The sequence below is a fragment of the Orcinus orca genome, chromosome 2 (assembly GCF_937001465.1).
Source record: "Orcinus orca chromosome 2, mOrcOrc1.1, whole genome shotgun sequence".
Classification (NCBI taxonomy): Eukaryota; Metazoa; Chordata; class Mammalia; order Artiodactyla; family Delphinidae; genus Orcinus; species Orcinus orca.
Window position 1 is genome coordinate 179,520,252 of NC_064560.1, and position 26,463 is coordinate 179,546,714.

Here is a 26,463-nt window from a genome sequence, read left to right on the forward strand (position 1 = left end):
ATTATATCCAAAACGAGATGCAAAGAGCCCAGTGAGGAAGATGATTAACTCAAGTAACAGGAAAAAATATTAAAATTTTATATTTTTTGTTTTTATTGAAATTAAACTCTTTTCCAGCATGTTGGAACATTTTTGTTTTCATGTGACCAGTTAATTGTATTCATAGATGATTTAGTTTCAACTAAAATGGACAGGAAGCTTTAAAAAAAAAAAAACTGTAAAGAAACTACAGGTTGAATATAACATTACTAATGCATGGATATGTGTTTGTAAATGTGATATTAGGTCTAACATGAATTCAACCTGTGTTTGCTAAGTACCACCAGGTTAGGCTCAAAAGCTATGAAAAAGATAAGGCAAGGTCATGTTTCTCAACAGAAAGAAAAACCTGATTACTGCACTGTTGTGTATGACCCAATAGTAGTCAGCCTCTAGCCCCACCTCCTAATATACTCTCCTATTCCATGGAGGCTACAAAACCAAATGCTCAGCACTCCCTAGAGCTAGGTTCCAGGGGCAAATCAGATGCAATGCAGAGAAATTTAGAGATTTAGAATGTGGAAGAGAGGCAGGGACCATATACTTGCTAATTTGGCTTTTTACTTCTTGCCAGCAAGGTCATAAAAGATAAAATTTATTCTGTTCTGTAGTGAATCTCTCCCTTTGTGCTATCCATCCTTTCTTGGAAGCCTAGGCAGGGCCACATCTGCCAACATTATAAACAACTATTGTATAAAATACCTAAAGCAGTTCTATTTCCCATACTAAACCCTAACTGATATTATAAAGTTTTGCCTTTACTGAGTAAATAAAAGAACTAACAGATTTAATAGGATTTCACCAGAAATTCTCAGATTCTCAATTAAGCCATGCCCCAATCACCTCTACTGGGAAATTAACTTGACATATTCTTACATGTCTTGATGAACTCATTCATTTCAGCATAATTCAGGTGTTTTATGAACAGATACTGAGAGGACAACTAATCAATTTTCCACAGTAGAAAGAACTAAGGCAAGTCTCTTTTAATAAAAGAACTCAAATCAATCAAAACAAGTGTGGTAGCACTGAAATATACCTACATGCAGTTAAAATAGGCCACCACTCATTGGGATCATACTATTTAAAACTTTTTTTTTTAAGTCATGATTGGTTAAAATCTATGAGTCAATTATTTTTAACTCAAGCAAAACACGTATTAATAATCTTTAAAAACTGCTTCAAACCCTTAATGAGTGAGGGATCAGCCACATAAAACATCAGGGGCCATTATGGTAACCATGTCACAAATATTCTTCCTTTAAAAACATTAACCTTCTGCCTTTTCTATCATACTAATTTTGACCACATATACTATTATCATTTTCTTTTCCCCCAATGAAGCAGAGACACACAAAGGATATTACTTCCAAATAATAGGTTCCTCAGTCTTTCTCAGTGATTAAAAATAATTATTTCTCCACAAGTCCTATGAGAACATATCTGCTTCATACAATTACAGTTTCCTTGTACTTTTTAATGAAACATGATACTAAGCTTAAGCAAAGTACACAAAGTAATGTTCAATTAATTAAATACATTCATCTCTTTGTGAAGAAATAAAATATTAACTTCTGCTTCATTAGCAGTGATGTTCACTACACGGAACATTTTAAATACACATTTCTTCAGAGCGTTTAACTTAAAACACAGGGGGACATATAATTATCATCTAAGGCCCCAGCAACACACTAGGGGAATTCTGACCCTGGCACACATATCTCAAAGTACATTTGCGTTTTCTTAATTTTTCTCATACTCTGTAGACTGATAAATTTAACTCTGCAACTCTGATGTTTAAAGTAGGCACTCTGGGAAAAGAAAATTTGAATACAGATAGGATAAAACTGTTCTAAGCAACTGCTTTAAGCAGATTGGTATTTGGGACAACCCTTGTTGGAGGTGGAACAACCTGTGGTTACACACTTGCTATGAAATGCAACAGCCCAAAGCAGGTATCGGAGAAAGATGTTCACCTGTGACTTTCCAGTGTTGATGTGGCAGCTTAGAGGATGAAGATAAATTATGTAGTTCAACTAAAGAAATATTATTCCTAATTATATGACATATCATGAAGAGGAGAAACTAAGTGTAACATAGCACAATACTATTGCTCTACATCATTATAGAGCATTACGATTTATTTGAAACAGATCAGACACATTGTCTTATATGATACAATAACCTTGTGCAATTGGGAGAAATCAATTTTTCTATTTTAGACAGGAGGAGAAAAGAGAAGCTAAGGAAAGCTAAATGAGATAAAAGAGGCCTATTTTCTTTTTGTAAAGTAAAGTATTTTGAACAAAACTAATGATCCCTTGAGATACCACCTCACACCCATTCAGGTGGCTACTACTTTAAAAAAAACAAACAAATCAGAAAACAGAAAACAAGTGGTGGAGAAATTGGACGTCTGTGCACTGTTGATGGGAAAATAAAATGGTACAGTGGCTCTAGTAAACAGTATGGTGTTTCCTCAAAAGATTAAACACAGAATTACCATATGATCCAGCAATTCCTCTTCTGGGTATGTACCGCAAAGAACTGGAAGCAGGTCTTGAAGAGATGTTTAGATACCCATGTTCAAAGCAGCGTTATTACAATAACTAAAATGTGGAAGCAACCCAACTATTCATCAACTGATGCATGGATAAGCTATATATATATATATATACACACACACACACATATATATATATATATATATATATACACACACACAATGAATATTACTCAACCTTAAAAAGGGAGGAAATTCTGCAATATGCTACAACATGGATGAACCTTGAGGATATGAGGATATTATGGTAAGTGAAATAGCCAATGACAAAAAGACAAATACCATATGACTCCACTTACATGAGGTATTGATATTTAGAGTAGTCAAAATCATAGACAGAAAGTATAGTGGTAATTGCCAGATGCTGGGGGGAGGGGAGAATGGGGGGTTACTGTTTTAATATGTGTAGAGTTTCAGTGGGGATGGGGATGGATGATGTGATAGCTGCACAGCAATCTGAAAGTATTTTGTACCACTGAGCGGTTCACTGAAAAATGGTTAAGAAGTTAAGTTTTACGTTATGTGTACTTTACCACAAAAAAGGAAAAATAAAAATAATCCCTTTTTTAACTATGGTAGACATAGAAGGGGATGGCTTTGAGAAATGCTTCTATAATCAGCCCCTCAATAAAGTCAAAGAATATGATCCTCCCCCCACACAGCCAGACCACATTCAGACAATCAAAGTAAAATCAGTGTGTTTTCTATACCAATGAGAATTCAAGATATGGCTCCTAAGCCAATTTCATACCATCGAATCACATTGCCACCTGTTAATTCCACTGATATTTAAAGTTCAGTAAAATTAAAAATTCAGTCACACTGACCTCAGTTCAAGTGCTCAATACGTACATCTGGCTAACCTGTGTGGACAGTGCAGATACAAAACATCTCTATCACTGCTGGAGGGCTACTGGACCCTGCTAACCTAGAGCAACCACTCGATGTTTTTTCTAATTTTTCTTATCCTTTACATCTACAGGTAGAGCCTTTGTTTCTAATGTTGATCATGTACATTCTCTTTTCTAAGTTTAAAACAAATTGCATAAATTTTACTTAAGAGTGAAAAAAAATTTTTGTTCTCAATAAAAATAAATACTTAGGACAATATGTTTTGTGGGAGCAATGTGACTGAAAATGATTCACTGGGTTCTTTTGTTTGTTTTTGGTTTAGCTTTAAAGCTCTGGTCAAAGTTCATTTTATTTTGACATTTGATTTTGTGTCTTAACTGAAATATATCACTTCTTAATGTTAGTAATTTATCTATATAGCCTGTTGGATTTTTAAACTATCAATTGGAAATAAAGACAGCATAATTAATTCCTTTTCAAAGAGATACCTTTCTCTTTCCTTTCGTTATTGCCTGGACCAGGAGTCCCAGTATGTTGCTGAATAAGAGGGAAGTGCTTGCCTCATTTACAACCAATAATTCACTGTTAAGCATGGTGTTTGCTATAGGTTTTCAGTAGGTACTCTGCAGTATCAAGAAGTTTCCCTCTCTTCCTTTTAACTAAGAGTTTCCCTAACTAATGGATGTTAAATTTTCATAAGTGCTTTATCTGTTGAGGTAATAATGGTTTTTTTCTCTTATGCTGGTTACTCTACAAACTTTATTTAAATCAACCAGGCGCTACTGGAATAAACCAAATATACACAAATGATATATAAAGATGACACAAGTCCTAACTTGGATATATGTACTGTAAATACTTCCTCCCAATGTAGCTTGTTTTTTTCATTTTCCTAATGGTACCAAGCATAAAGCAGAAATCTTTAACTCTGTCAAAATCAAATTTATATATTTTTTCATTTATGATTCATGCTTTTGGTGTCCTAGTAAGAAATCTTTGTTTACCGGACGCTGTGAATGCTTTCATTTTCTTCCCCCGTATTAGTTATTTATCCATTACTCTTCTTTTAGGGGTTACCCTAGAGATTTCTATATGCAACCTCGACTTATTAACATTTAGATTAGTAATTTTACAACTTTCTTCATCTTAGAACCAAGGACTTTAAAAACACTTCAACTTAATGTACAATTCCCAAATTAAGCAGTATTATTGATGTAATTTTAATTTTCTAAATAATTTAAATAAGGTGTTATTACAACTGGTTTTAAGTCAATATTCATTTAGACTTTTCCCAAATTTTTACCCCACGTATTGGTCTTCATTCCCTGCTACATTTTTCTTCTTTCCTCTTCAAAAAATTACCTTGACCGTATCAGTTCTGCTAAAAATGAATTCATCAGTTCTTGCTGTCTAGAAATATCTTTACTTCACCTTCAGTTCTGAAGAATATTTTCACTGGGTATGGATCTAGATTGGCAATTATTTCACTTCAGTACTTTGAAGACATCTTCCTATTCTTCTAGTTTCCATTTTGATCATTTATGATAATACATCTTCTTTCCCCTCTAGCTGCATTTGAGGTTTTCTCTTTCTCTTTGGTTTTACTAATTTTACTATGACATGTCTAGTTGTGATTTTTATTGTATCTGTCCTGCTTGGGATTCTTAGGACTTCTTAATTATGGGAACTGATGTCTTTTCTCTTCAAATATTGCTTCTGCCTGTCTCTTCTGCTTTTAAGATTCCAATTATATATACATTAGAACTTCAGAACTTTTCATTATGTCCCACCTATCTGTTATAAATGTTTCCATATTTTCCATCATTTGTCTCTCTGTGACTCAGAGTGGATATTTTTTTCCTAATTGGTACACTATTTCTCCCAAGGAGGAAGACTTCCCAAATGGCAATGTAAGGAGGTTAGCAGACCCTATTCCTAGCAAAACAGTTAACTGGTAAAAATTATTTTAAAAAATCAAAACCATTTAAAACATCTGGAAATTGTCCTAAGGGCGTAGAGCAAATAAAGAAACATTTATTTAAGAAAATCTATTAAATCTTGGTAAGAATAATGAGAGGCTGTGGCATCTCAGCCACAATCTATTCCAATGTACGCTTCCTTAGCTCAGTGTGAATGAAGCAACACTCCAGGCAAGTATAGCCCAAGAAGACAGGGCTTCCCCTATGCCCAGCTCCCAGTCTAGGTCTACAAATTCACCCATAGAGGGGCAGGCCCCCAGATCAGAATTGCAGAAGCTCTATCCCAAGAAGGCACAGCCAAAGGACAAGTCTCCTTTCCCCCAACCAACCCCCACTTGTAGGGCAAAAGGCATAGTACATCTAGATTGCCCCTGCCCAAGTTCACTCAATACAGTGAAGGATCCATAACAGAAGGGGAAAACTGTGAAGATCAGAGACTACCATTCCTACCCAACACCACACCTGAAGAGCTGGAGTATCACTCCAGAGGGAAACAAATTATAGTCCCTGAATTCAGCTCCAATGCAGGGATGCAGAGGTTCTGCTGAGAAGGAGAGAGGTCATATGAACAGAAAGCTCAACAGCTCTGCTGTTATTTGTAACAGAGCATATGAAAATTCATTTCTAAGGATGATGTCAAAAACAATGGCGATCTTGGGTGTGAGCAGTTAAGAGGCTGGTGGTTTCCATATCACTAGTAGGAACAAGTGAAACAACAGATCAGATAGAAGTTTAATAGAGAGAATCAAGTAAAGGATAGCTAAGGAGAGCTCTCTTGGGATCAGAGAATGCCCCAAAGACTGGCAACACCCTAGCCTTGCAAAGAGGCCCAACCTTAACTGAATCAGATTGTGGAGCAATTTATACCAAAGGGCACTGTCAAAAAAAAAAAAAAATGATCTAGCAGTTAGTGGAGAGGATAAAAGCTAAGTGAGATAACAACAAAGTCAGCCTAGCCAGAGCTGAATGGGAGGAGCAGGGAAATAGACAATCAAAGAGAGTCCAGCTAAAACAATAATCTTCCCTGGTGGTCATGGAGGCTGTGCACATACCCAAGGCTACAAATATAAATGAAGAGTGTGACATAATAATGAAATCACTAAACCTGTAAAACTATGAAACCATTGTTTCAGATTTTCAATCACCAAATACCAATTTCTATTTGAAGATATTTCTGCTGTTTTGTCTTCTGATGACTCTTTGCCTTTATATATATATAATATATATAATATAAGATAATAATATATAAACAATATTATATATTGTTCTGTCCTTGGAGGGTAGGAGCCATCTTGGTGCAGTAGAGATGGAGGAGCCCCATGCCCACTTCCAAAGGTTCAAGGCCCCAAGCCCATACCCCTGGTTCTCCATTTTAAGCCTCACAGTGATTCTGCCCACCCACACTGAAGAGGCCTGGTTTTTCTAGCGAATTGACACTTCAGTGCTAAATGCAAGTTCAGTGATTGTGCCTTTATTGAGGGCAATGTTGATTTCATTTGTGTACACCCAGATCCTAGCACCAGACCCAACAGGTCCTTAATCAAAATTTATTGAATGAAATGACTGCATAAGTTTTTTTTCTCATTGCCAATTAGAAAATAGAAAAAAACGGAACACAAAACCAGAAACCAAACCACATACTATATTATACATCCTAAGCATATATATGGATGGAGGCCTCATAAAATTCTTTAGAGAATTAAGAAAAAAAATAAAATTCTTTACAGAATTAAGAAAAAAAAATGTATCTAATCTTCCGTTAAACTCTACCTACCTATCCAGCTCTTAATTTAGTTATTATATATTTCAATTCTCAGATTTCTAGTGATTCTTTTCATAATGTCCTATTCTCTGCTAGGATTAAATATCTTATAACCTAATTTCTTAACATATTAATAACCATCGTTTAAAGTTGATTTCTGTTAACACCTATATCTGAATAGTCTATCTGCTGGTTTCTATCTCTTGCTTTTTTTTCTCTTGCTAAAAAGTAGTGTGGTTTTGTTTCCTGATCTGCCTGCTACGTTTTGATTAAAGGCTAGATAGACATTGTATGATAAATTATAGAAACAATATCAGGGCTCAGGATGATCATACCTTCTTCCCCAAAAGATTTACAGTTGACCCTTGAACAACACAGGGGTTTAATTCAAGTATAATTTATAGTTGGCCCTCGGTATCCATGGTTCCTCCACGTCCATGGATTCAACCAACAACAGATCATGTAGTACTGAAATATTTACTATTTAGAAATATCTGCATATAAGTGGACCCATGCAATTCAAACTCATGTTGTTCAAGAGTCAACTGTACTTTTGTGTAAATGGGCAGTAAGGATAAGGACAGATAAAATCAAAGCAGATTCAAAGCTATGTTACAGTCTTTGTGACTGTTAGTGTATTTTCAGTTCACCCAGACTCCTGAAGTTTAGCCCTTTGGGTATCCCAACTGAAACTGCAAGATGTTCACCGGGCTCTTCCTCTTCAATGGGCCTAAGCTCTGTTGTAAACTCTGCTCAATTTGCGATTCAGAACCCATTACAAGGGAAAATGATGCTTAGTGTCAGGTCCATCACTTTGCACTCCACTCCTTAACAGAATACTTGATCCCTCTTGTCCTTGTCCCCAGATAACTCTCTGATAACTTCAAACAGATTTTTTAAAATATATGTCTTCCCCAGCTTTTCTAGTTTTTCTTAGTAGGAGGTACTGTTCTTTAATCAGAATTGCCAAAAGTTTGCCTAATTTATAATCTTCTTTAAGGAAGAGCAAACAGTCTAACATTTTGTCATTACAGGTTCCCCCAAAATAAAAGATTGCATAATATAAACACATACTTCACCCAGTGAAGTACTAGAGACTAAATGCATTTAATAGATTTGAAAAAACTTGCTAACATTAACCTTTATGTTAGCCATGGATACTTATTAAAAACTAAAAGAATATTTTCTCAGTGCATATGAATAATTTAATTTTCTTACAAAGATAATTCATACTATTTGAACATTTCCAAGAGTATAATGAACGTGCTGACTTTTTTGTGGTTTAAGGCTCAGTACAATCTCATTTCCACTTGTAGAAAGTTGCCTGAAAACAAACACCTAAAAAACAACTTAGTTTTCCACTTAAAATGATATGCTATCAAATTAAAATCACTCTAATGATAAGGTAACGATTAGGACTACAGGTATAATGCAAGAACAGTTAAAACTGGATTATTATAAAGTCTTCTTATCCCCCTTTTAATGGCATTTGTGGTAGTCAAGAAATGAATAACCATCAATTACTGAGGCAAGAACATTACCTCATTTGTTTCATATCACCCATTTTTCTAAAGCAAGTCCTTCAATCATTATCCCCAAGGCTATATTTTATCTTTATAATTGCTTTAAATATTAAACCTATAGCTAATATGTTTTTGATACGTCATTATTTTGTGAGGAATGTAAGTTTCTCCCTCTCTCACCACCACCTCAAGCATGCATGCACACACACGAACAAGCACACACACATCATATACACACAAAGAATCACAAAGGCCTACATATTCAATTTATATGTAAAAAACGATGCAGAAATCATCATGATTTCAGAAAACAAAGAACTTGAAAATGGACATTTTTATTCCTAAATTATTTCTTTATTCACCACATTCAAATGATAAGTTATAATAAATATTAGTGATAGTTTAAAAGCAAAATTAAAATGCTCATTCCACTTCTACTTTCTGGCTTTATGGAAATATTCGTTGCAACTCAGTTACAGAAAATAGAAAAACGGCCTTTCTTCACAACTCCTAAAATTCCTATTTTTTCCATATAGATGAAAAACCTTGGAATTAAGCTAAATCTTTCAGGAAGTATAAAGGTTTGCTTAGTTTTAGAGTTTTTACTTGTACAGCATCTGTGCCAATAATCATCTTTTTTAAGAACTTGGAGTACAGTGCATCTACGGTCTTAGCAATTGTCCTAATGTGAGAGTTAATTTGGTTAATAATAGTGGCAGACTTGATCTCTACTAGGTTCCACAATTTGAGCCTTTCTCTATAAAGTTTTGCTACCAATATTTTTCTTTATAATCTAACCTGTATATTAAATATTACTTATTGCTCAGGTAATACCTTATTTTATAACATGCCCTTGGATAAGGAAGAAATTATTAAGATTTTAAAAAAAGAAGTACAATAGGAAATTACAGACAAGGTTATTAAGATGTCTAAGACCGCAGGTCTCTAAGAAGGGTTTAAAAGTAGTATTGAAGTGGGCATTACTGCATAGGAAAGTGGCCAGCTTTATATAAAAAAATGCAAAAATCAAAACAGTTTATCCTAAAAGCATGCATGAAAGGAACAATCTTCCTTCTGTTTCTACTGTACTAATCATAAAAATGTTATTATTGATTATCATTTATTTTCCACAATCTTCCCTCTTCTTAAAAGGAAATGCTGGCATTACAGTCCCAAGTTTCTGTTAATGAATAATCATGTCAGTTGTCACTCAATTATCACTTTCAAAACTTACTCTATATTATGTACAGCACCTTGCTTTTTCTTTGAAGTTCTTCATTGAATTTAAAAGTCAAATTTTTTTTTTTCCCCAAGAAGAGTAAGTTGATGGAACATGGAGGCTGAGATTAAATCAGGAGGAATCATTGATCAAGGATGCTTGGAATTCTTATGAATACAAATAGCCTATCAAGGTTAATGAGGTTCAACTCAAGTTTAGAAGAGAGAAAAACCGCACTTAGTATTTTTTATGCACGTACAGATTTAAGGTCTTAGATAGAATTTGAAAAGTAAATTATGCAAACTCAAATGTAGCTTTCATTTGGGTTTTTCACAAGCTATTTTCATTGTTTTTTCCCCAGTGTAGAACAACTGCTTAAAATATATATTCTGGATCAACAAAAACTAATGCAATTAGTGAGAAAGAGCAAAGGTCCCCCTTTGAATACTGACAACTCTTCCAGAAATTAATGTGCTTTTAAGGAATGACTGGACAACAAGTGTTAGCTTTGAAAATTAACCGTAAAATTTTTCTACAATATATTATTTCAGTCAACAAATATTAACTGAGTGCCTAAAATGGGTGAGACATTGTTTGCAGGGGTTGCGTAAAAGGATATTGAGATAAGACCTGGTTCTTACCCCATACTCATACTCCTGATTTGAAAAGGGTCTAAGTCTTTAATTCATAAGTGGCTCCCAGAATGCCACAAGTTTGAATTATAACATCAATGCATACTGGTAAATGGCCCAGAGCAAAATCTGTGCACAGCAACATATCAAAAGAAAATGTAAACAGAAGGTTAAGCATCAGAGTGGAAGCACAGGAGATTGTTAGAAAGACAGAAGAAATCAGTTCAACATACTCCAGGAATAAAGACAGAATCTGCTAAAGTAAACAGGATCTCTGGGTACAAGAATGCTATTAAAGAGAGGTAGAGGGTGGGGGAGCCTTACCATAGCCATGAACAAACAGTCCTTTAGACATCATTACTCTCTGATTCTGTGTTCACCAACAACTTTTTGGTTACTAATTCAGCTTTCTAAAATGTAGGTACAGAAAATTGGGAGACTGGTGCCCTGCACAAGAGAAGAGTGTATAAATATCCACGTAGGATTCCCACAGGGTACATCAATGAACTGGCACTCTTTTATATACTGTTCTCTTGCAAGTGTCACTATTAATCCTGGGTCACATTAATTCTAGGACACAGAAAACTCAAGTTTCCAGATGTCTTGTCCAGAGGACAAGACATTGAAAAATGGTATCTTTACCAAGGTAGGAACATCAAGGTCAGATTTGTCTTGGTGACAGGACCGCTTTCTTCTGCAGCCCCATTTCTCCCTTATTTCAACCTGCTTTGAAATTTTAAAGAAACATACCCAGATTACTTTAAGACAGTGTGAGATGGGTGCCATAAGATCCTCAGTGACATAGGCAAAAGGATGGTTCAGAAAGAAGGATTATCACTTGCAATGGATACAATCCAAGAAGGCTTCAGGGAGGAAAAGCTTTAGAATTTCCACAAAAAGAGGACACTAAGGAAACACTGAACAACTAGAACAACAAAAGATGGAAATGAGGACGGAAGATAAAGAACAAATGAGTCTACAAGACTGTATAAGGTTCTGCAGGAGAGGTGTTAGGTCAAGGTTAAAGAGAAAGACATTAATGATCAAACAAACCACAAGAAAGGTTACTATTCAAATGTTCTTGGGCCTGATCAATAATCTCATTTATGCGTCTTTTCTTACTTATATTTGATTTCTAAAAAAGCAACTAAAGGAGATTAATTTCCATTTTTTATGGAATGTATAAGGCAATACTCCGTACCACCAAAAGTAAAGCAGAGGCTAAATGTTTTTCAATTAAATTTCAATAAATTTTCCACTGTTAGAGATTAAATTGAGTGATCCATGACCTATATATATCTCTCACAAAGTCTATACTAGATGTCACTTTGAGAATAACTTAGGAATAAAGATATTTAAAGGGCCTCCACAAGTATAAAAAATAAACAAGCCATAATCAGAAGTGTCACTAAATCTAAAACAACTGATATAAATTTAATTAATTATTTTACTGATAAAAATAAGAAAAATCAGGGAAAACTGATAAATGATAATTTCTTCCAGGATGAACAATGTCTTTTTGTGATATCCTTTTCAATGGAAATTAGGAAAAAAATATTTCATCCCCCAAAAGGAATTTCAATTATACTTGCAACAAACTCAAAGAACATTCTATGTCAATTTTAGAATATCATCTTCATAGAACAGGGAAATCTGAGGGGGTTTTGTTCATTGCTATGTCACCAGTAACTAGAACAGTGCCTGGCATGTAATAGATGGTCATTAACTATTTCATATGTGAGTAAATGTTCAATCTTTCTCTCCCATTGTGTTTCATATCCAAATCTATACCACCTATCCCAACTAACCCAAGAGAATTCCAACTCTTCTGGTAACACATGTGAAAATGTAAAAGAACTATTAATTTAGGACTTTAGGGAAAGCCAGCCTCTTTCAATGAGAGCATTATTCCATTATAAATAATTTTTAAATGTCTACATGCTTGAGGTTTTTTCAATTTATTCCATAAATGGTAAATAAAAAGAAACAATGGGAAGGAAGGGAGAAGAGGAAGGAGGGAGGGAGGACAGACCAACATGTGGTTTTAAACAACTGAGTAAAGAGATTTTTCTACCTCTGGCATCATTAGCATAGTTTTTTTTTTTTAATATTTAACTTTGACAAAATAATCATATATTTTACCACATTTGTCAGCAGAATAAAAGGCTAAATAATTCTCATAAAAAACCTTTAAAAGTCCTACAATTACAACTGCTCTGAGAATATTTCTAGTAAGAATTTATTAAACATGTAGAGAGGAAGGCAAGATCAAGATGGTGGAGTAAGACCTTCAGCTCACCTCCTCCCAAGGACACACGAAAACTACAACTACTTATAGAACAACTATCTCTGAGAATGACCTGAAGACTAGCAGGGTAGCTCTTCCACAATTAAGGATATAAAGAAAGAAAACCACACCAAGATAGGTACAAGGGGAAGAGAAGTAATTTAGTCAGAACCCAGAAGGTCAGCCCCCAGCAGGTGACCCAAAAGAGAAAGGAGACGTCACAAACTCAGAGGTCCTCCTTAAGGAGCAAGGGGTTCAGTCCCAACTTCGGGTACCCCAGCCCTGCAGACTGGCACCTGGAAGACAAGCCCCCGTAACTGGTTTTGAAAACCAGCAGGGCTTACAGCCAGGAGAGCTGGAGGGCTGTAGAAAACTGAGACTTTGCTCTTAAAGACTGGCAACACGAACTTACTCCAAGCCCCAGAACAGAGGCAGCAGAGTGACAAGTGCCTGACACCCTAGCTGTCCTGCCAAGACTGCCTAATCAGACCCCCCCAGCCCACATAATCCTCCCTCTCCAGTCCCCCACCAAGGCGGCAATCCCTGGCACACCCCTGGAGAAGCTTGGTTCATGCTGGGCTCCAACTCTAGCCCCTCTGGCTCCAGCTCCCTTGCCAAGGTGGTGGCCCTCTATGGGCCTTGGGCGAAGCCCCAGCCCACACGGCTCCAGTTCCAGCACCCCTACCACCAGGGAGCAGCCCCCAGTACACCCCAGGAGAAGCCCAGGATCACTTCGGCTCCAGCCCTTCCATAAAAGCCACTGGACATACATAGTCCATATAAAGACACTCCTCCACAAGGACACATCTTCAAGACATGGAGAGGTAACTGTTTCTCTTAATTCATGGAGACAAACACAGAAAGTCAAGCAAAATGAGAAGACTGAGGACTCTGTTCCAAACAAAAGAACAAAATAAAACCCCAGGAAAAAAAACCACAAAACTTTAATGAAATCAAGCTAAGTAATTTACCTGATACAGAGTTTAAAGCAATGATCATAAAAATGCTCACTGAACTTGGGAGAAGAACGGAAGAACACAATTAGAACTTCGAAAAAGAATTAGAAAATATAAAAAAGAAGGAATCTGAGGTGAAGAATACAATAACTGAAATGAAAAATACACCAGAGGCGATCAACTGCAGATGAGGTGATGCAGAAGAATACGTAAGCAACCTGGAAAACAGAATAGCTGAAATCACTAAGTCAGAACAGCAAAAAGAAAAGAGAATGTTTACAAATGAGGAGAGCTTAAGAGACCTCTAAGATAACATCAAGCATAGTATCATTCACATTATAGAGGTGCCAGAAGGAGAGGAGAAAGAAAGGGGTAGAAAATGTATTTGATGAAATAACGGCTGAAAATGTAACCTGCCGGAAGAAACAGACATCCAGGTCTAGGAAGCAAAGAAAATCCCAAACAAGATGAACCCAAAGAGATCCACACCAAGACACACCATAATTAAAACAGTAAAAGTTAAAGAGAGAATTTTAAAGGCAGCAAAAAAAAAAAAATCAAGTCACATACAAGGGAAGCCCCATAAAGCTATCACCTGATTTCTCAGCAGAAACATTGCAGGCCAGAAGGGAGTGGCATGATATATTTTATTTAAAGTGATGAGAGGAAAAACACCTACAACCAAGGATACTCATGTGGCAAAGTTACTCAGAATTGAAGGAGAGAGAAAGAGTTTCCCAGACAAGCAAAAACTAAGAAGAGGTTAACACCACTAAACCAGCCTTCCAAGAAATGTTAAAGGAACTTCTTTAGGTGAAAAAGGAAAGGCCCTATAAAGGTAGGAAAATATATGAAAGGAAAAAACCTTACTGGTGAAGGAAAATATATAGTAAAGGCAGTGAATCAACCACTTAAAAAGCTAGTGGAAGGTTAAAAGACAAGTCAGAAAATCAACTGTAACTACAATAAACAGTTAAGGATACACAAAAAGATGTAAAATTTAACGTCAAAAACATAAAACATGGTGGGGGGGAATAAAAAAATGTAGAGATTTTAGACTGTGTTTAAACTTAACTATCAGCTTAAAGCTAACTAATTAATTGATTAATTAATTAAAATACATTTTCTATTGATGCACAGACAAGATGAAAGAGAAACTCAGACTGCAGTAACATTAAATATTTCCTTGGGATTATATAAAGTTATATGCTTTTAACACCAATTTTCTACCTTTCATTATTATTTAGGAAATTCTTCAAATGTGGCAACTTATTACAATTAGAACACAACTTCCCTAATAAGAACAGAGTAAGACTGATACATATCTATTTCCAAACGTGTCCTCCATGCTTGATCTAATTTGCATAATTAAAATAGGAATTAAGCCATTTTCTTTTTATGAAGTTCTCTCCTTTGGTTTTTAATATTTTCTAATACTTATGCTATCTGTACTAGATAAAAGGCAACCTGGAAACGGTAGCTGCCTAGTTACACTTCACTCATGGTTACCACATCATTCATGACTACTACACAACTCTAAATTGATGGAGGCATCACAACTCTACCTCATGGAAAACAGCTGGAGATTTGAAACCCTTTATGTTTCCAAAGAAAAAATATCAGTAATAACTTTTTGCTGTGCCTTCTGCCAGTTTCACCCCCCAAATAACTGTTCCTTCAAAGAAAAAAGGACCCTCTGTCTGAGGGATGGGCTCAATTGCTACTGGAACAAGAATATTTTCAAGTTTGATAGGTATCCTGACTTTGAGGTCCCAATGAAGAGAAATGAATTCATAGAAATTTTTGTATGTAATTAAAGTGGTCATCTATATAACGTTACCTTATCTATATCCAAACTAGAGTTCATAAAACATCACAATCTTTATATTAAAATTTCATTAAGCAATTCTATGAAACAGAACTGAAGTCCTTTGAATACAGCTTAAAAACAGCAAAGTCACCTCTACTTGTGCGGCCAAATGTACTCTCTCCTTGTCTTTTCGCTCCAAGCACCGCTTCACTTCCTCTAACTCAGATGCCATTGCACTGAAGTTCAGCTGCACTCTCCAATCTGACATCTGCTTCTCCAGATCCTCTTTTTCCCGCTCAACCCCTTAAAAGAGAAAATGTAAAGCTTGATGGTTGATCGTTACTCACAGGATAATGTACTTTCGAATGGTATGTTTTAATATTCTACCTAATACAATCCACTTATTAATTGTCACTGTCACCCAACAGACTTCTCAGAATTTGTCATTCTAGTGTTTCAAGTCTCACACAGTTTTCTAAAATATACACATTGCTGTGTCATCCAATATTATCACATTTTGATACTAAAGTGTTATCTAATTTCTAGTACAATTTATTTCAAGAAAATTCTATGCATTTTTTCTTTAATTTGACTTACATTCCTGTATTACCCCCAAACTCTAAAACAAAAATACTGAAAGAATTTTCAACTAAGCTTCTCCACCTAACTGAAGTTACTGAAGTTCACACAACAAAACCACTTTTCTTGCAACGTAAACAAATGATGCTGCTAAATTCTGATTGTGTTATGACCTCTAATCTATTAATTCTGGAGACTACTACCTACAATTGTATCACTGAACAATATAAATTGACTTAGTATTTATTTTTAGTCCAACATGAAATACTTGGTATATGATGAACAGGGCACTGTTAACACCATCTTTTTCAAAGATAAATAACACAAAAATCCTTTTCTCAATGAGCTTGCACTCCAAGAATAGAAAGAAAACATAAAAATAAAGTACTTCCATGAATTTAAGATGTCAAAAATTGGAACATATATTATCAATTTAAAACTACTCTTTTTCTAGTAGCTTCCTTTCCAGAATAGGAAAGAAGGAAGGAGACACTAGCAAATCCAATTTATAGATCATGTGTAAGACACATGCTAACTTCAGAAATATTAAAATGTCAAAATTGTACATTTTGGATGAAAGATACATAGGTATTTTAATAGTGTGATAAGAGCACTTATAGATACTAGACAAACAGTTCTCTATATCTGTATAATTTCTGTATAATAAATGGTTATTATACAAAAATAGTCCAAAGGATAGAATGATTAATTCTATCTTAATGAGAAACTGAGGTAGGAAAAACTGGTTACTATGGTAGTTCTAAAAAATAGATACAAAATTTCACCAAGCAAAGGAGATGAAGTTGGGGTGATATTTCAGGGAAAGGAAACAGCATAAAGCATAGAGGAACAATATTGGATTTCATATTCAGGTAACTGCACACACAGGAGTTCTACACAGCTAATACGTATGAGGGAGGGAAACAGGAGAGTCAGCAGGGAGTTATGCATTGCCAGGGAGCTTAGAAATTAGCCTACAGACCAGGAGTTAACAAACATTTTCTGTAAAGGGTCAGATAGTAAATATTTTAGCTATATGGTCTCTGTCACAACTACTTATCTCTGTTATTAAATTGCAAAAGTGACCTGGACAATGCATAAATGAATGGGAGGAGCTTTAGTCCAATGAAGTTTCTTTACAAAAACAGGGGGCGGTCTGGATTTGGCCCATGGGCCATACTCTGCCCACCCCTGCTAGGTCTTCAACGTGAAAATATGCATATTTTTATGTGTAAATGTATTTATTCATTTGACAAATATATACATTCATTCATCTTATAAATACATTTTTTATTTTATAAATTTATATATGCATATGTGTGTGCATATATCTCTCTATAGTACCTAACTACATAGACATAGACATGTTTCATGATATATATAACATTAGTGTATACATACATATACAAATTAACATTAGTATGAATATATTATACAAATTATGGAGATAATACATATGAATATGTGTATAAACACATACATATATGTATATTTATAAAACACATATGTATTTGGTGTGATGACATAATACTTTGATATGTTTCATAATATAGATATAAAACATGTGTGGATATATATAAATATATAGATATACACACATATATACATATATAATGAAACATTTATCAAAATTAAAATACTTAAAACATAAAGTATAAAATATAGTGTTACAAACACTCTCCTCCCACACCCAGTGGGTTATATGCTCCATTTTAAAGAACTCTTGCTACAAACAATGATGGGTCAGTACAGGATAGCAGTTAAGAGTTCAAGTCTGGGTAGAAAAAAGATTTGGTCTGCTACTTCCAACAAATGTAACTTTAAGCAAGGCACTCAATTTCTTTGTTCTTTAGTCTTTTTTTTAAGTCATTAAAATGGAAGTAAGAATATTCCCCCCTCATAGAATAGTTGTAAGAACTAAAGGAGACAGTGTAAAATGAGTAGCATAATGCCCTGTAAGAACTCAATAAATTATAATGAGAGGTTTTAATCAAGAGAATAACATGAAAGGTTTGTGTCTTAGAAGGGTCTCTTTAGTAGCAGTACAGAAGACAGATCACAGACAAGCTATTCAACAGAGTAAGACAAGTTAAGAGGGTAACAGAGATGAGATGAAGCATGCCTAAAATGGGCTAGGGGGAATAAGAAAGAAGCAACTTCAAGAGATATCAGGATCTACAAATAGACAGGACGTAGAGACTAATTAGATGGAGGTGAGAAGGAATAAGTTTGGATATTCTTTGTATTTTAGGCTTATCTGGATAAAGAATGATACGATCAATTAAGATAGGAAATAAAAACAGGTTTTGAGGAAAGGATGAATTCAGTTGTAAATCGGCTGACTGAGCATTCTGGAAAGGCATATATTGATGCCCAATGAACAACTCCATCTGGAGGGCTGAAGGTTAGGAGAGTGAGATGAGCCAGATTTAGGGATCATTGTTTGTAGGTGATAGCTAAGGCATAAGATTAAATAACAACCCCTAGGGAGAGGTACTAAGTGAGAAAAACCATAAATAGGATTCTAGACAACAGAGGCATTTAAAAGGCAAACTGTAAACAAAAGGAAAAGATTCAAATACAAAGACTGAAAGCAATTAAGACAGAAGAACCAGGAAAGAGTAGGAACAATGAAGTCAGTGGAAGAGTTCTAAGAGGAAACAAACAGGAGTCAAGTAAGGCAAGTAATGGAAAGATTCCTTTGAATTTGACAGAGAAGACCACTAGTAAACTAAGCAAAGTCAATTTTAGAAGTAGAAGTGGAAGTCATTTCACAGTGGGTAGAGGAACAAACAGCAAGCAGAGCGTGATGAGTGTAATTTCTTATGTAGAATTTTTTAAAATAATACAAGTATTCTATAAAGATGAAAACTCTAGAATTGTTAAAAGAAGGTGAAGAAGTCCACTGTCACAATGACAAGAGAACTTTAAGGTTTTTTTTTTTAACCTGGGAAGTAGTTAAAAAAAAGATTCTTCTAGTCCTCAAAGACACCAAAAATAACTAGATTTTATGAGACAACAAAACATATAACAAATGTACCACAGGATCTTTTTCCAAACAAAATGAGAGTTCTTATGTGCATCTTTATGAAATTTTGATGAATAATCTAATACCTTATATTTTACTGTTAAAAATAAATTTTAAAGTATTTGATGTTAAAATATGATTAAATTACAACATCAAATGAAACTTAAGCGAACTTAATGGCATGCAAATATATTAGGATAGGTATGTCAAAATTTGCCATCCAGTGAAGATTTTCTGGCAATGTGGAAATTCTAACTTAGGCAACATATTGAGTTATGTGTAGGGAATCTGGGGAATTTGTAACATCAGATGCTTACAAGAGTTTCTACAGTAATTTAGGCATCTGAGTAAGAAGCATTAATATTTAAATAGTCTGAAATAGTCTACCAGAAACCATTATAAAATTTCAGTATCACCATTTCTGTTAAACACAAACTTTCAAAAAGAAATACATCCAGAGTAATTAAATTCCACAGCCTAAATCAATACCTCCACTGAAAAAGCATTCTAAGAGTTTTCAAACACAAAGTCTTCCTAATCAACATAAGAAAAAGCCAGTCATATTGTTCATAACCACTTCTACAATGTGAGTAAATTTTGCCACCAATCTCCAAGTAACAAAAAGATAGAATCTTAATTGTATGCATATATTGGGGAAAAAAATGTGTGTGTGTGTGTACGAATCTGAAAAAAATTCCACTACTGCCTTGCTGTCTCTTTCTAAAAGAAAGACTCATGAGATAAGCAGGTCTGACAACAGAAATGGGTTTAAAAATCAAGAAGAGAAGACATTAAAATTGGATGCTAATATCAGCAAAAAACAAGTGAAATTTGAAATTAAAGACAATACCATTTACATTAGCATCCACAAAAAATTAAATACTTAGGTATAAATCTAACAAAATATATATGATGAAAACTACCAAACTCTGATGAAAGAAATCAAAGATTAACAAAATAAATGGAGAGATATTCCATGTTCATGGACAGAAAGATTCAATATTGTCAAAATGTCAGTTCTTCCCAACTTCATCAATAGAAGCAATGCAAGCGCAATCAAAATCCCAGCAAGTTATTTTTTGCATTTTGACAACCTGATTCTAAAGTTACATGGAATGGCAAAGAATCCAGAATAGCCAGTGCAGTATTGAAGGAGAAGAAAAGAATTAGAGGACTGACACTATCCAACAAAACAGTGTGGTACTGGCAAAAAAGAAAAAAAATGGTCAGGTAGATACATGGGACAGAATAGAGAGTCCAGAAGTAGGCCCACATAAAGACAGTCAACTGATCTTTGCCAAAGGAGCAAAGGCAATACAATGGAGAAAAGATAGTTTTTCAACAAATGGTGCTAGAACTGAAGGCCTGCATGCAAAAAAATGAATCTAGACACAGATCTTAAACCTTTCACAAAAATTAATTCAAAATAGATCACAGATTTAATGTAAAATGCAAAATTATAAAACTCTTAGAAGATAAGAGAATGATTTGGGGTTTGGTGATGGCTTTTTAGATGCAACATCAAAGTCACAGAAAGAAATGACAAGCTGGACTTCATTAAAAATTTCAGCTCTGTGAAAGACATTGTCAAGAGAATGAAAAGACAAGCCACAGACTATGAGAAATTATTTGCAAAGACATATCTGATAAAGAACTGCTATCCAAAATATACAAAGGACTCTTAAAATTAACAATAAGAAAACAAACAAGAAACAAATAAGAATAAAACAATAAGAAAACCATACTAAGAAATGGGCCAAAGACTTTAATGAATATCTCACCAAAAAAAATACACATATGGCAAATAAGCATATGAATAGTGCTCCACACCACATGTTATCAGGGAAATGCAAATTAAAACAACAATGATATGCCACTACAAACCTATCTGAATGGCCAAAATCCAGAACACTGACAACTTCAAATGTTGACAAGGATACAGAACAACGGGAAATCTCATTCACTGCTGGTAGAGGGAAAAATGATATAGCCATTCTGGAAGACAGTTTGGAAGATTCTTACAAAACTAAACGTACTCTTGCCATCTAGTCGAGCAATCACACTCTTTGGTATTTATCCAAAAGAGATGAAAACTTACATCCACACAAAAATCTGGACGCAGACATTTAGTTTACAGCAGTTGTATTCATAATCGCCAAAACTTGGAAGCAACCAAGATGGACTTCTGTATGTGAACGGATAAATAAACAGTGGTACATCCAACAATGAAATATTATGCAGTGCTTTACAAAAAATTTTTTTTAAAAGAGCTACCAAGCCATGAAAAGACATGGAGGAAACTTAGAGGCATATTACTAAGTAAAAGAAGCCAATCTGAAAAGGCTACACACTGTATGATTCCAACCATACTAGGTTCTGGGAAAGGCAAAACTATGGAAACAATAAAAAGATCAGTACTTGCCAGAAGTTAGGGGAGAGAGGGATGAATAGTGAAAAACAGAGGATTTTTAAGACAGTGAAACTACTCTATGATACTATAATGGTGGATACATGTCATTATGTTTGTCCAATCCTGTAGAGCACACAACAAGAGTGAACCCTAATGTAAAATACAGACTTCGGATGACAATGATGTGTCAATGTAGGGTTCATCAGTTATAACAAGTGTACCACTGTGGAGAGGGGTGTTGATGGTGGGGGAAGCTGTGACATGTGGGAGCAGGGGTACATGGGAAATCTCTGTACCTTCTGCTCAATAGTGCTATAAACATAAAATTAAAAAATTAAGTCTGTTTTAAAAAAACTGGATGCTAAATTATGATTAACTTGGAAAACCTTGTAGTAGATCAAGAAACAGGATGAAAAGAATATATAACATAAGGAAAGCGATTCTGAAAATGGGAAATATTTAAGAAAGATCAAAAAAGCCCCAGACATTTACAAATCAGAATGATACCTCTTCTAAACCTCCAGTCAACTTCTTGTTCGTCCTGATAGTTTGACTGTTGCTTGGAAATCTGAGATACTTGATGTACTAAGCCTTTTTGATCACCTTCTGCTTTCATGAGTTGTGTACGGAGTTCTTCTACCTAAATACACATAGTCAAAAATGAAATTTTATCAGTTTTAAAAGCAGGAAAAGAATAACTGAACTTACAAATTATTTTTCTAGGGAAAAAAAATTTACTTCCAATGGGCTACTGTAAGCACAAGTTGAAGCCAAGTTAATCTCCTTGTTATGCCAAGCACAGTGGAACAGTCTCTTGCTCCATTTCTTTATTCCTCCCATTCCTTCCACAAACAATGAATGTTCTTTCCCCTTCTCTGTGTCTACTGTGACAAAGAATTTGACCACACTTTTTTAAAATCCCTATTTTCACCTCAGTCCACTCTACTGTTATTAACCCAAACTACCTCCAATTAAGTACTATACATTTTTATATTTTTCACTTATTCTCTTTCATGTGAACATAGTCTATTGGTTGGTAAAGTCAAATGAAATGATCACAATTTAGCACACTGTGATATCAAAGTACTGCTCAAAATAAATAAGCAATAAAAGCTGTTGAATAAACTATAAACTCCTTGAGGTAAGGTACCATTTTATTCTTCTTTGTATATCTGGAGACTAGCAAGCATGTCCACAATGACCTTTAAACAAGTCAGCAGTGGCAGAGACTCAGGTAAAGTCACAATGACAACTTTAACACATAAATCTCTTATTTCAAAAGATAAGATTAGAAATTACAAGGCAGAGTTCAAAAAAAAAAATCAGAAGGAAATGAATACAAATATAAACTTCCAAAAACGAAACTCTAAACTCTGCCAACATTAATTCCATTGGACCACTGGCTGCAAAACAAAGCCATTACACATTTTTAAACATTTTGTAAAACAGGAGCTACGGTGTTTCAGATGCTTCAGGATTAACTGTCAAAACGTAATACTCCTTCTGAACGTCTAAGATGTCTGACAACTTTGCCTGCCTAGCATATTATGTAGTGAGTTATGTAAGCCACACCTCAAAACAGAGGAAGTTACAATTGCAATTTATATTAAACACAGGCAGAAAGGTAGTTAGAAACCCACATGCCTTTACCCAATGTGTATAAAATGGCTATTTCAAGTTACTGAACTTTAGATATCAGAAGCACCAAACTCCTATTATTGGCTAATGGGCTGCAAAATGTTATGCTTTAAAATTAAGCCTTATCTCTGGTTAAAAGGAAGCAGGGCAGGTAGCAGCTTGAAAATGCGAATATAAGACAGTGATGCATTCAAAGTAACTTGAACATGCAAGGTTTGTTTTATGTATTTTACTTCCGCCTTCACTCTCTACGTCTCCTTGAATAAAATTAAGCTCCTGGGAAAATTTTATCTTACACATCCAGTCTCACTTTTACACTGGTTATGCTAAGAGAGATGATTCCTAAACTGGAAAAGCAATCAGCAAGATATGCTGTCACAGTGGGAACCTGGGCTGGTGTTTTACATTGGCTTTCTCTGAATCTTCCTGAAAGGATTTCATCTTTTGCTTATGTGTGTTAATATACATTCCTTAAGGAAAAATACTTCTAGATCTAAGGTTTTTTTCCCTTTCACAAAGACATTTAATAGGGAAAGAGACTCAATCCTGATTTAATTTAAAACAGATTATCATAGCTTGCATAGACTTACCTGATGCAAAAGTGCTTCTCTGCTGCCTTCTGACTGATTCAATAACCTTCGAGATAGCTCCAATTCCTGTTCAAGCTAGAGTTTCAACAAAGAATAAGGAAAAATGTCCAATGGGGCAGAAAATAACTATTACAGGCTCAGTTTAAGAGGAGAAAAGTGAAAAAGTTTTCAGATTTTTACAGCTAACATAAAAGGAAAAATATCTTGCTATAAACACATATCAATGCTCCCATTAAAATAATGGTAATTAAATAACAAAAAGTGAACCAGACCAGACTGCAGGAGGTCTTGGCTCTAGTCAGTTCTATCTCAATTATGACCCCCATTTAAATCTCTTTTCCTTAGGCCTCCTGTCACCTCTAAATTAAGGATTTTATATTAGATAATCTGAGATCCCTTCAGTTCTAAATCATTTTAATGTAAATTCTGAAGCAGTTTTTTCTTTAAATTACTACATGTAGTATCACACGAACAAAATTAGAATAAAAATTTCAGGGACCCAATGACTCAAAGTGTATTTCATCCAATTGGTTATTTTTTATATTCTTAATATTCTTATATTCCTAATATTTCCAATATTCCTAACATTTCTAAAAATTTTAATCAGAATAAGATATTTTAAATTTCCCTAATAATATTGCCATTAGATAAGCATCCACAGAAAATGTGCCAGTTAGGTGACTAAATACCCTACAAAGTCAACGTGCTTCGCTTACCTCAAGCTGAAAAATATAACAGGATGTGAAGGGGGGAAGAATATGCCACTCCAAAATATGCCTCTTGGCACAAGTATTATTCTGAGCTGATGGCAATCAAAACCCAATAGATTCAGGAAAAGCTTTTTACCTTCCCCTAAATTGCATTTAAAAACTTAAAAAGGAGGTCTGTACCAGAAAGAGAGCTGTTACCAAAGATAACTTTCTATATCTGAAAGACCTCTTCACGGCAGGGCAAACATTTGTTTACCACACATATACTCTTCTCATCTTCCTGTGAACTGTGTTCCTCCCCTTTGAAGCCCCAAGCCCCTATTCCTTGCCTTCGTTCAGGATGGTAGATAAGCCTCAACTGCCTGGCTGTCTTTGAGTCTCATATTTTTATGGGGCTCCCATACATACAAAATTAAACTTGTTTTTCTCCTGTTAATCTGTTTTATGTCAATTTAATTATTATACCAGCCAAAGAACCTAGAAGGGTAAAGGGAAAATTATTTTTCCTCCCTTACAGATGGGACACTTTTGTTAAAAATCCACAGCTTACATATGCTGGACATGTTTGCACTTTGTAAGGGTAAGGTTGTTTTGTGAAATCACAAATTTATATTAAGATGTTATTAAGTGCTTAGATTTGTAACAGTTATCCTAAATTACCATTTCATTTGAACAAACTACTATCTATACATTAGTCTTTCAGAAATTGTACATGTGGAAGGTGTGACTATTAAGGAGTAGCATGAGGGAACACTGTGGTGATGGAACAGTTCTGTATTTTGACTATCGCGGCAATAAGATTGAGACTCATGAGATAAAACTGCATAGAAGTACACACACACAAACACACACTTAACACACAAATGAGTATACACATAAAGCTGGTGAAATCTGCATAAGCTCTGTGCATTGCAACAGTGTCAATTTCCAGGTTTTGATGTTGGATGGCAATTATAGAAAATGTTATCACTAAGAATAACTGGCCCATGGTACATTTTGTTTTGCAACACCTATGAATTTATTATTATTTCAAAATAATTTTTTCATCCAGTTATATAAGTTTTTTAAAAGTGTGCAGCAGCTCATAAAGTAACTATCACATATTTTTAAAAGTACAGTTGACCCTTGAACAACATGGGTTTGAACTGCACAAGTCCACTTATACACGGATTTTTTTTCACTCGTAAATACTACAGTACTATAGGATTGAATTCACATATGTGAAACCATGGCTAGAGAGAAACTGCAAATACGGAGAGCTGACTACATGTTATACTCGGATTTTTGACTGCACAGAGGGTCAGGGCACCTAAGCCCCCATTGTTCAAGGGCCAACTGTAAATCAACTATAAAGTACATGTGGAAGCAGAGAATCCACACAAAATATTATCTGACCTGTTCTCTTGTTTCTATAAATAAATAAAAAGGGAAGAAATCGCACTGAAGTCAACATGGTTTCAAAATCTACCAGGGTCCATACTGGTCATGTTTCCTGGGTAATATCAGCATCTACAACTCCCAAAGAGCAAACGTGATGACCTGATGTACCTTGCTTACCACCGTAAAGATAGCATGGACGCATCATGCAACCTTACATAGGTTGGTGAAATAAAATAAAGAAGGTAAGGGTAAATAGAAAAGGCAATACAGAGTAAAGAACATTATATCAGAAGCAAAATTTCACTTTATCATTCATTACCTTGGGCTTGGCCTTTAATCTACTCATTTGCAAACTGAAGAGAGTTGTTTGGCCTCTGAGTTACTTTCTAGCTCTAAAATGCTACGCTCTATAGCCTCACAGACATGAATTCATATCAAAGATACTTAATATTTAATGAGAATAGAGGATTTTTCGGAACTAGGCTGGTAACTGTTCCTACCTTCTG

At 34.9% G+C, this 26,463-nt stretch overlaps 1 protein-coding gene across 2 annotated transcripts in view; it reads right to left on the reverse strand.

Moving 5' to 3' along the window:
* Nucleotides 1-26,463, reverse strand: part of CEP128 (centrosomal protein 128) — a 453,164-nt gene that overhangs the window by 316,134 nt on the left and 110,567 nt on the right. For both annotated transcript variants that reach the window (XM_033416425.2, XM_004262299.3), the window contains 3 exons: nucleotides 23,868-23,942; nucleotides 22,147-22,279; nucleotides 15,774-15,925 (listed from right to left, as the gene is read on the reverse strand). In XM_033416425.2, coding sequence (XP_033272316.1) covers nucleotides 15,774-15,925; nucleotides 22,147-22,279; nucleotides 23,868-23,942 — 360 coding nt within the window. The remainder of the gene's footprint in view (nucleotides 1-15,773; nucleotides 15,926-22,146; nucleotides 22,280-23,867; nucleotides 23,943-26,463) is intronic.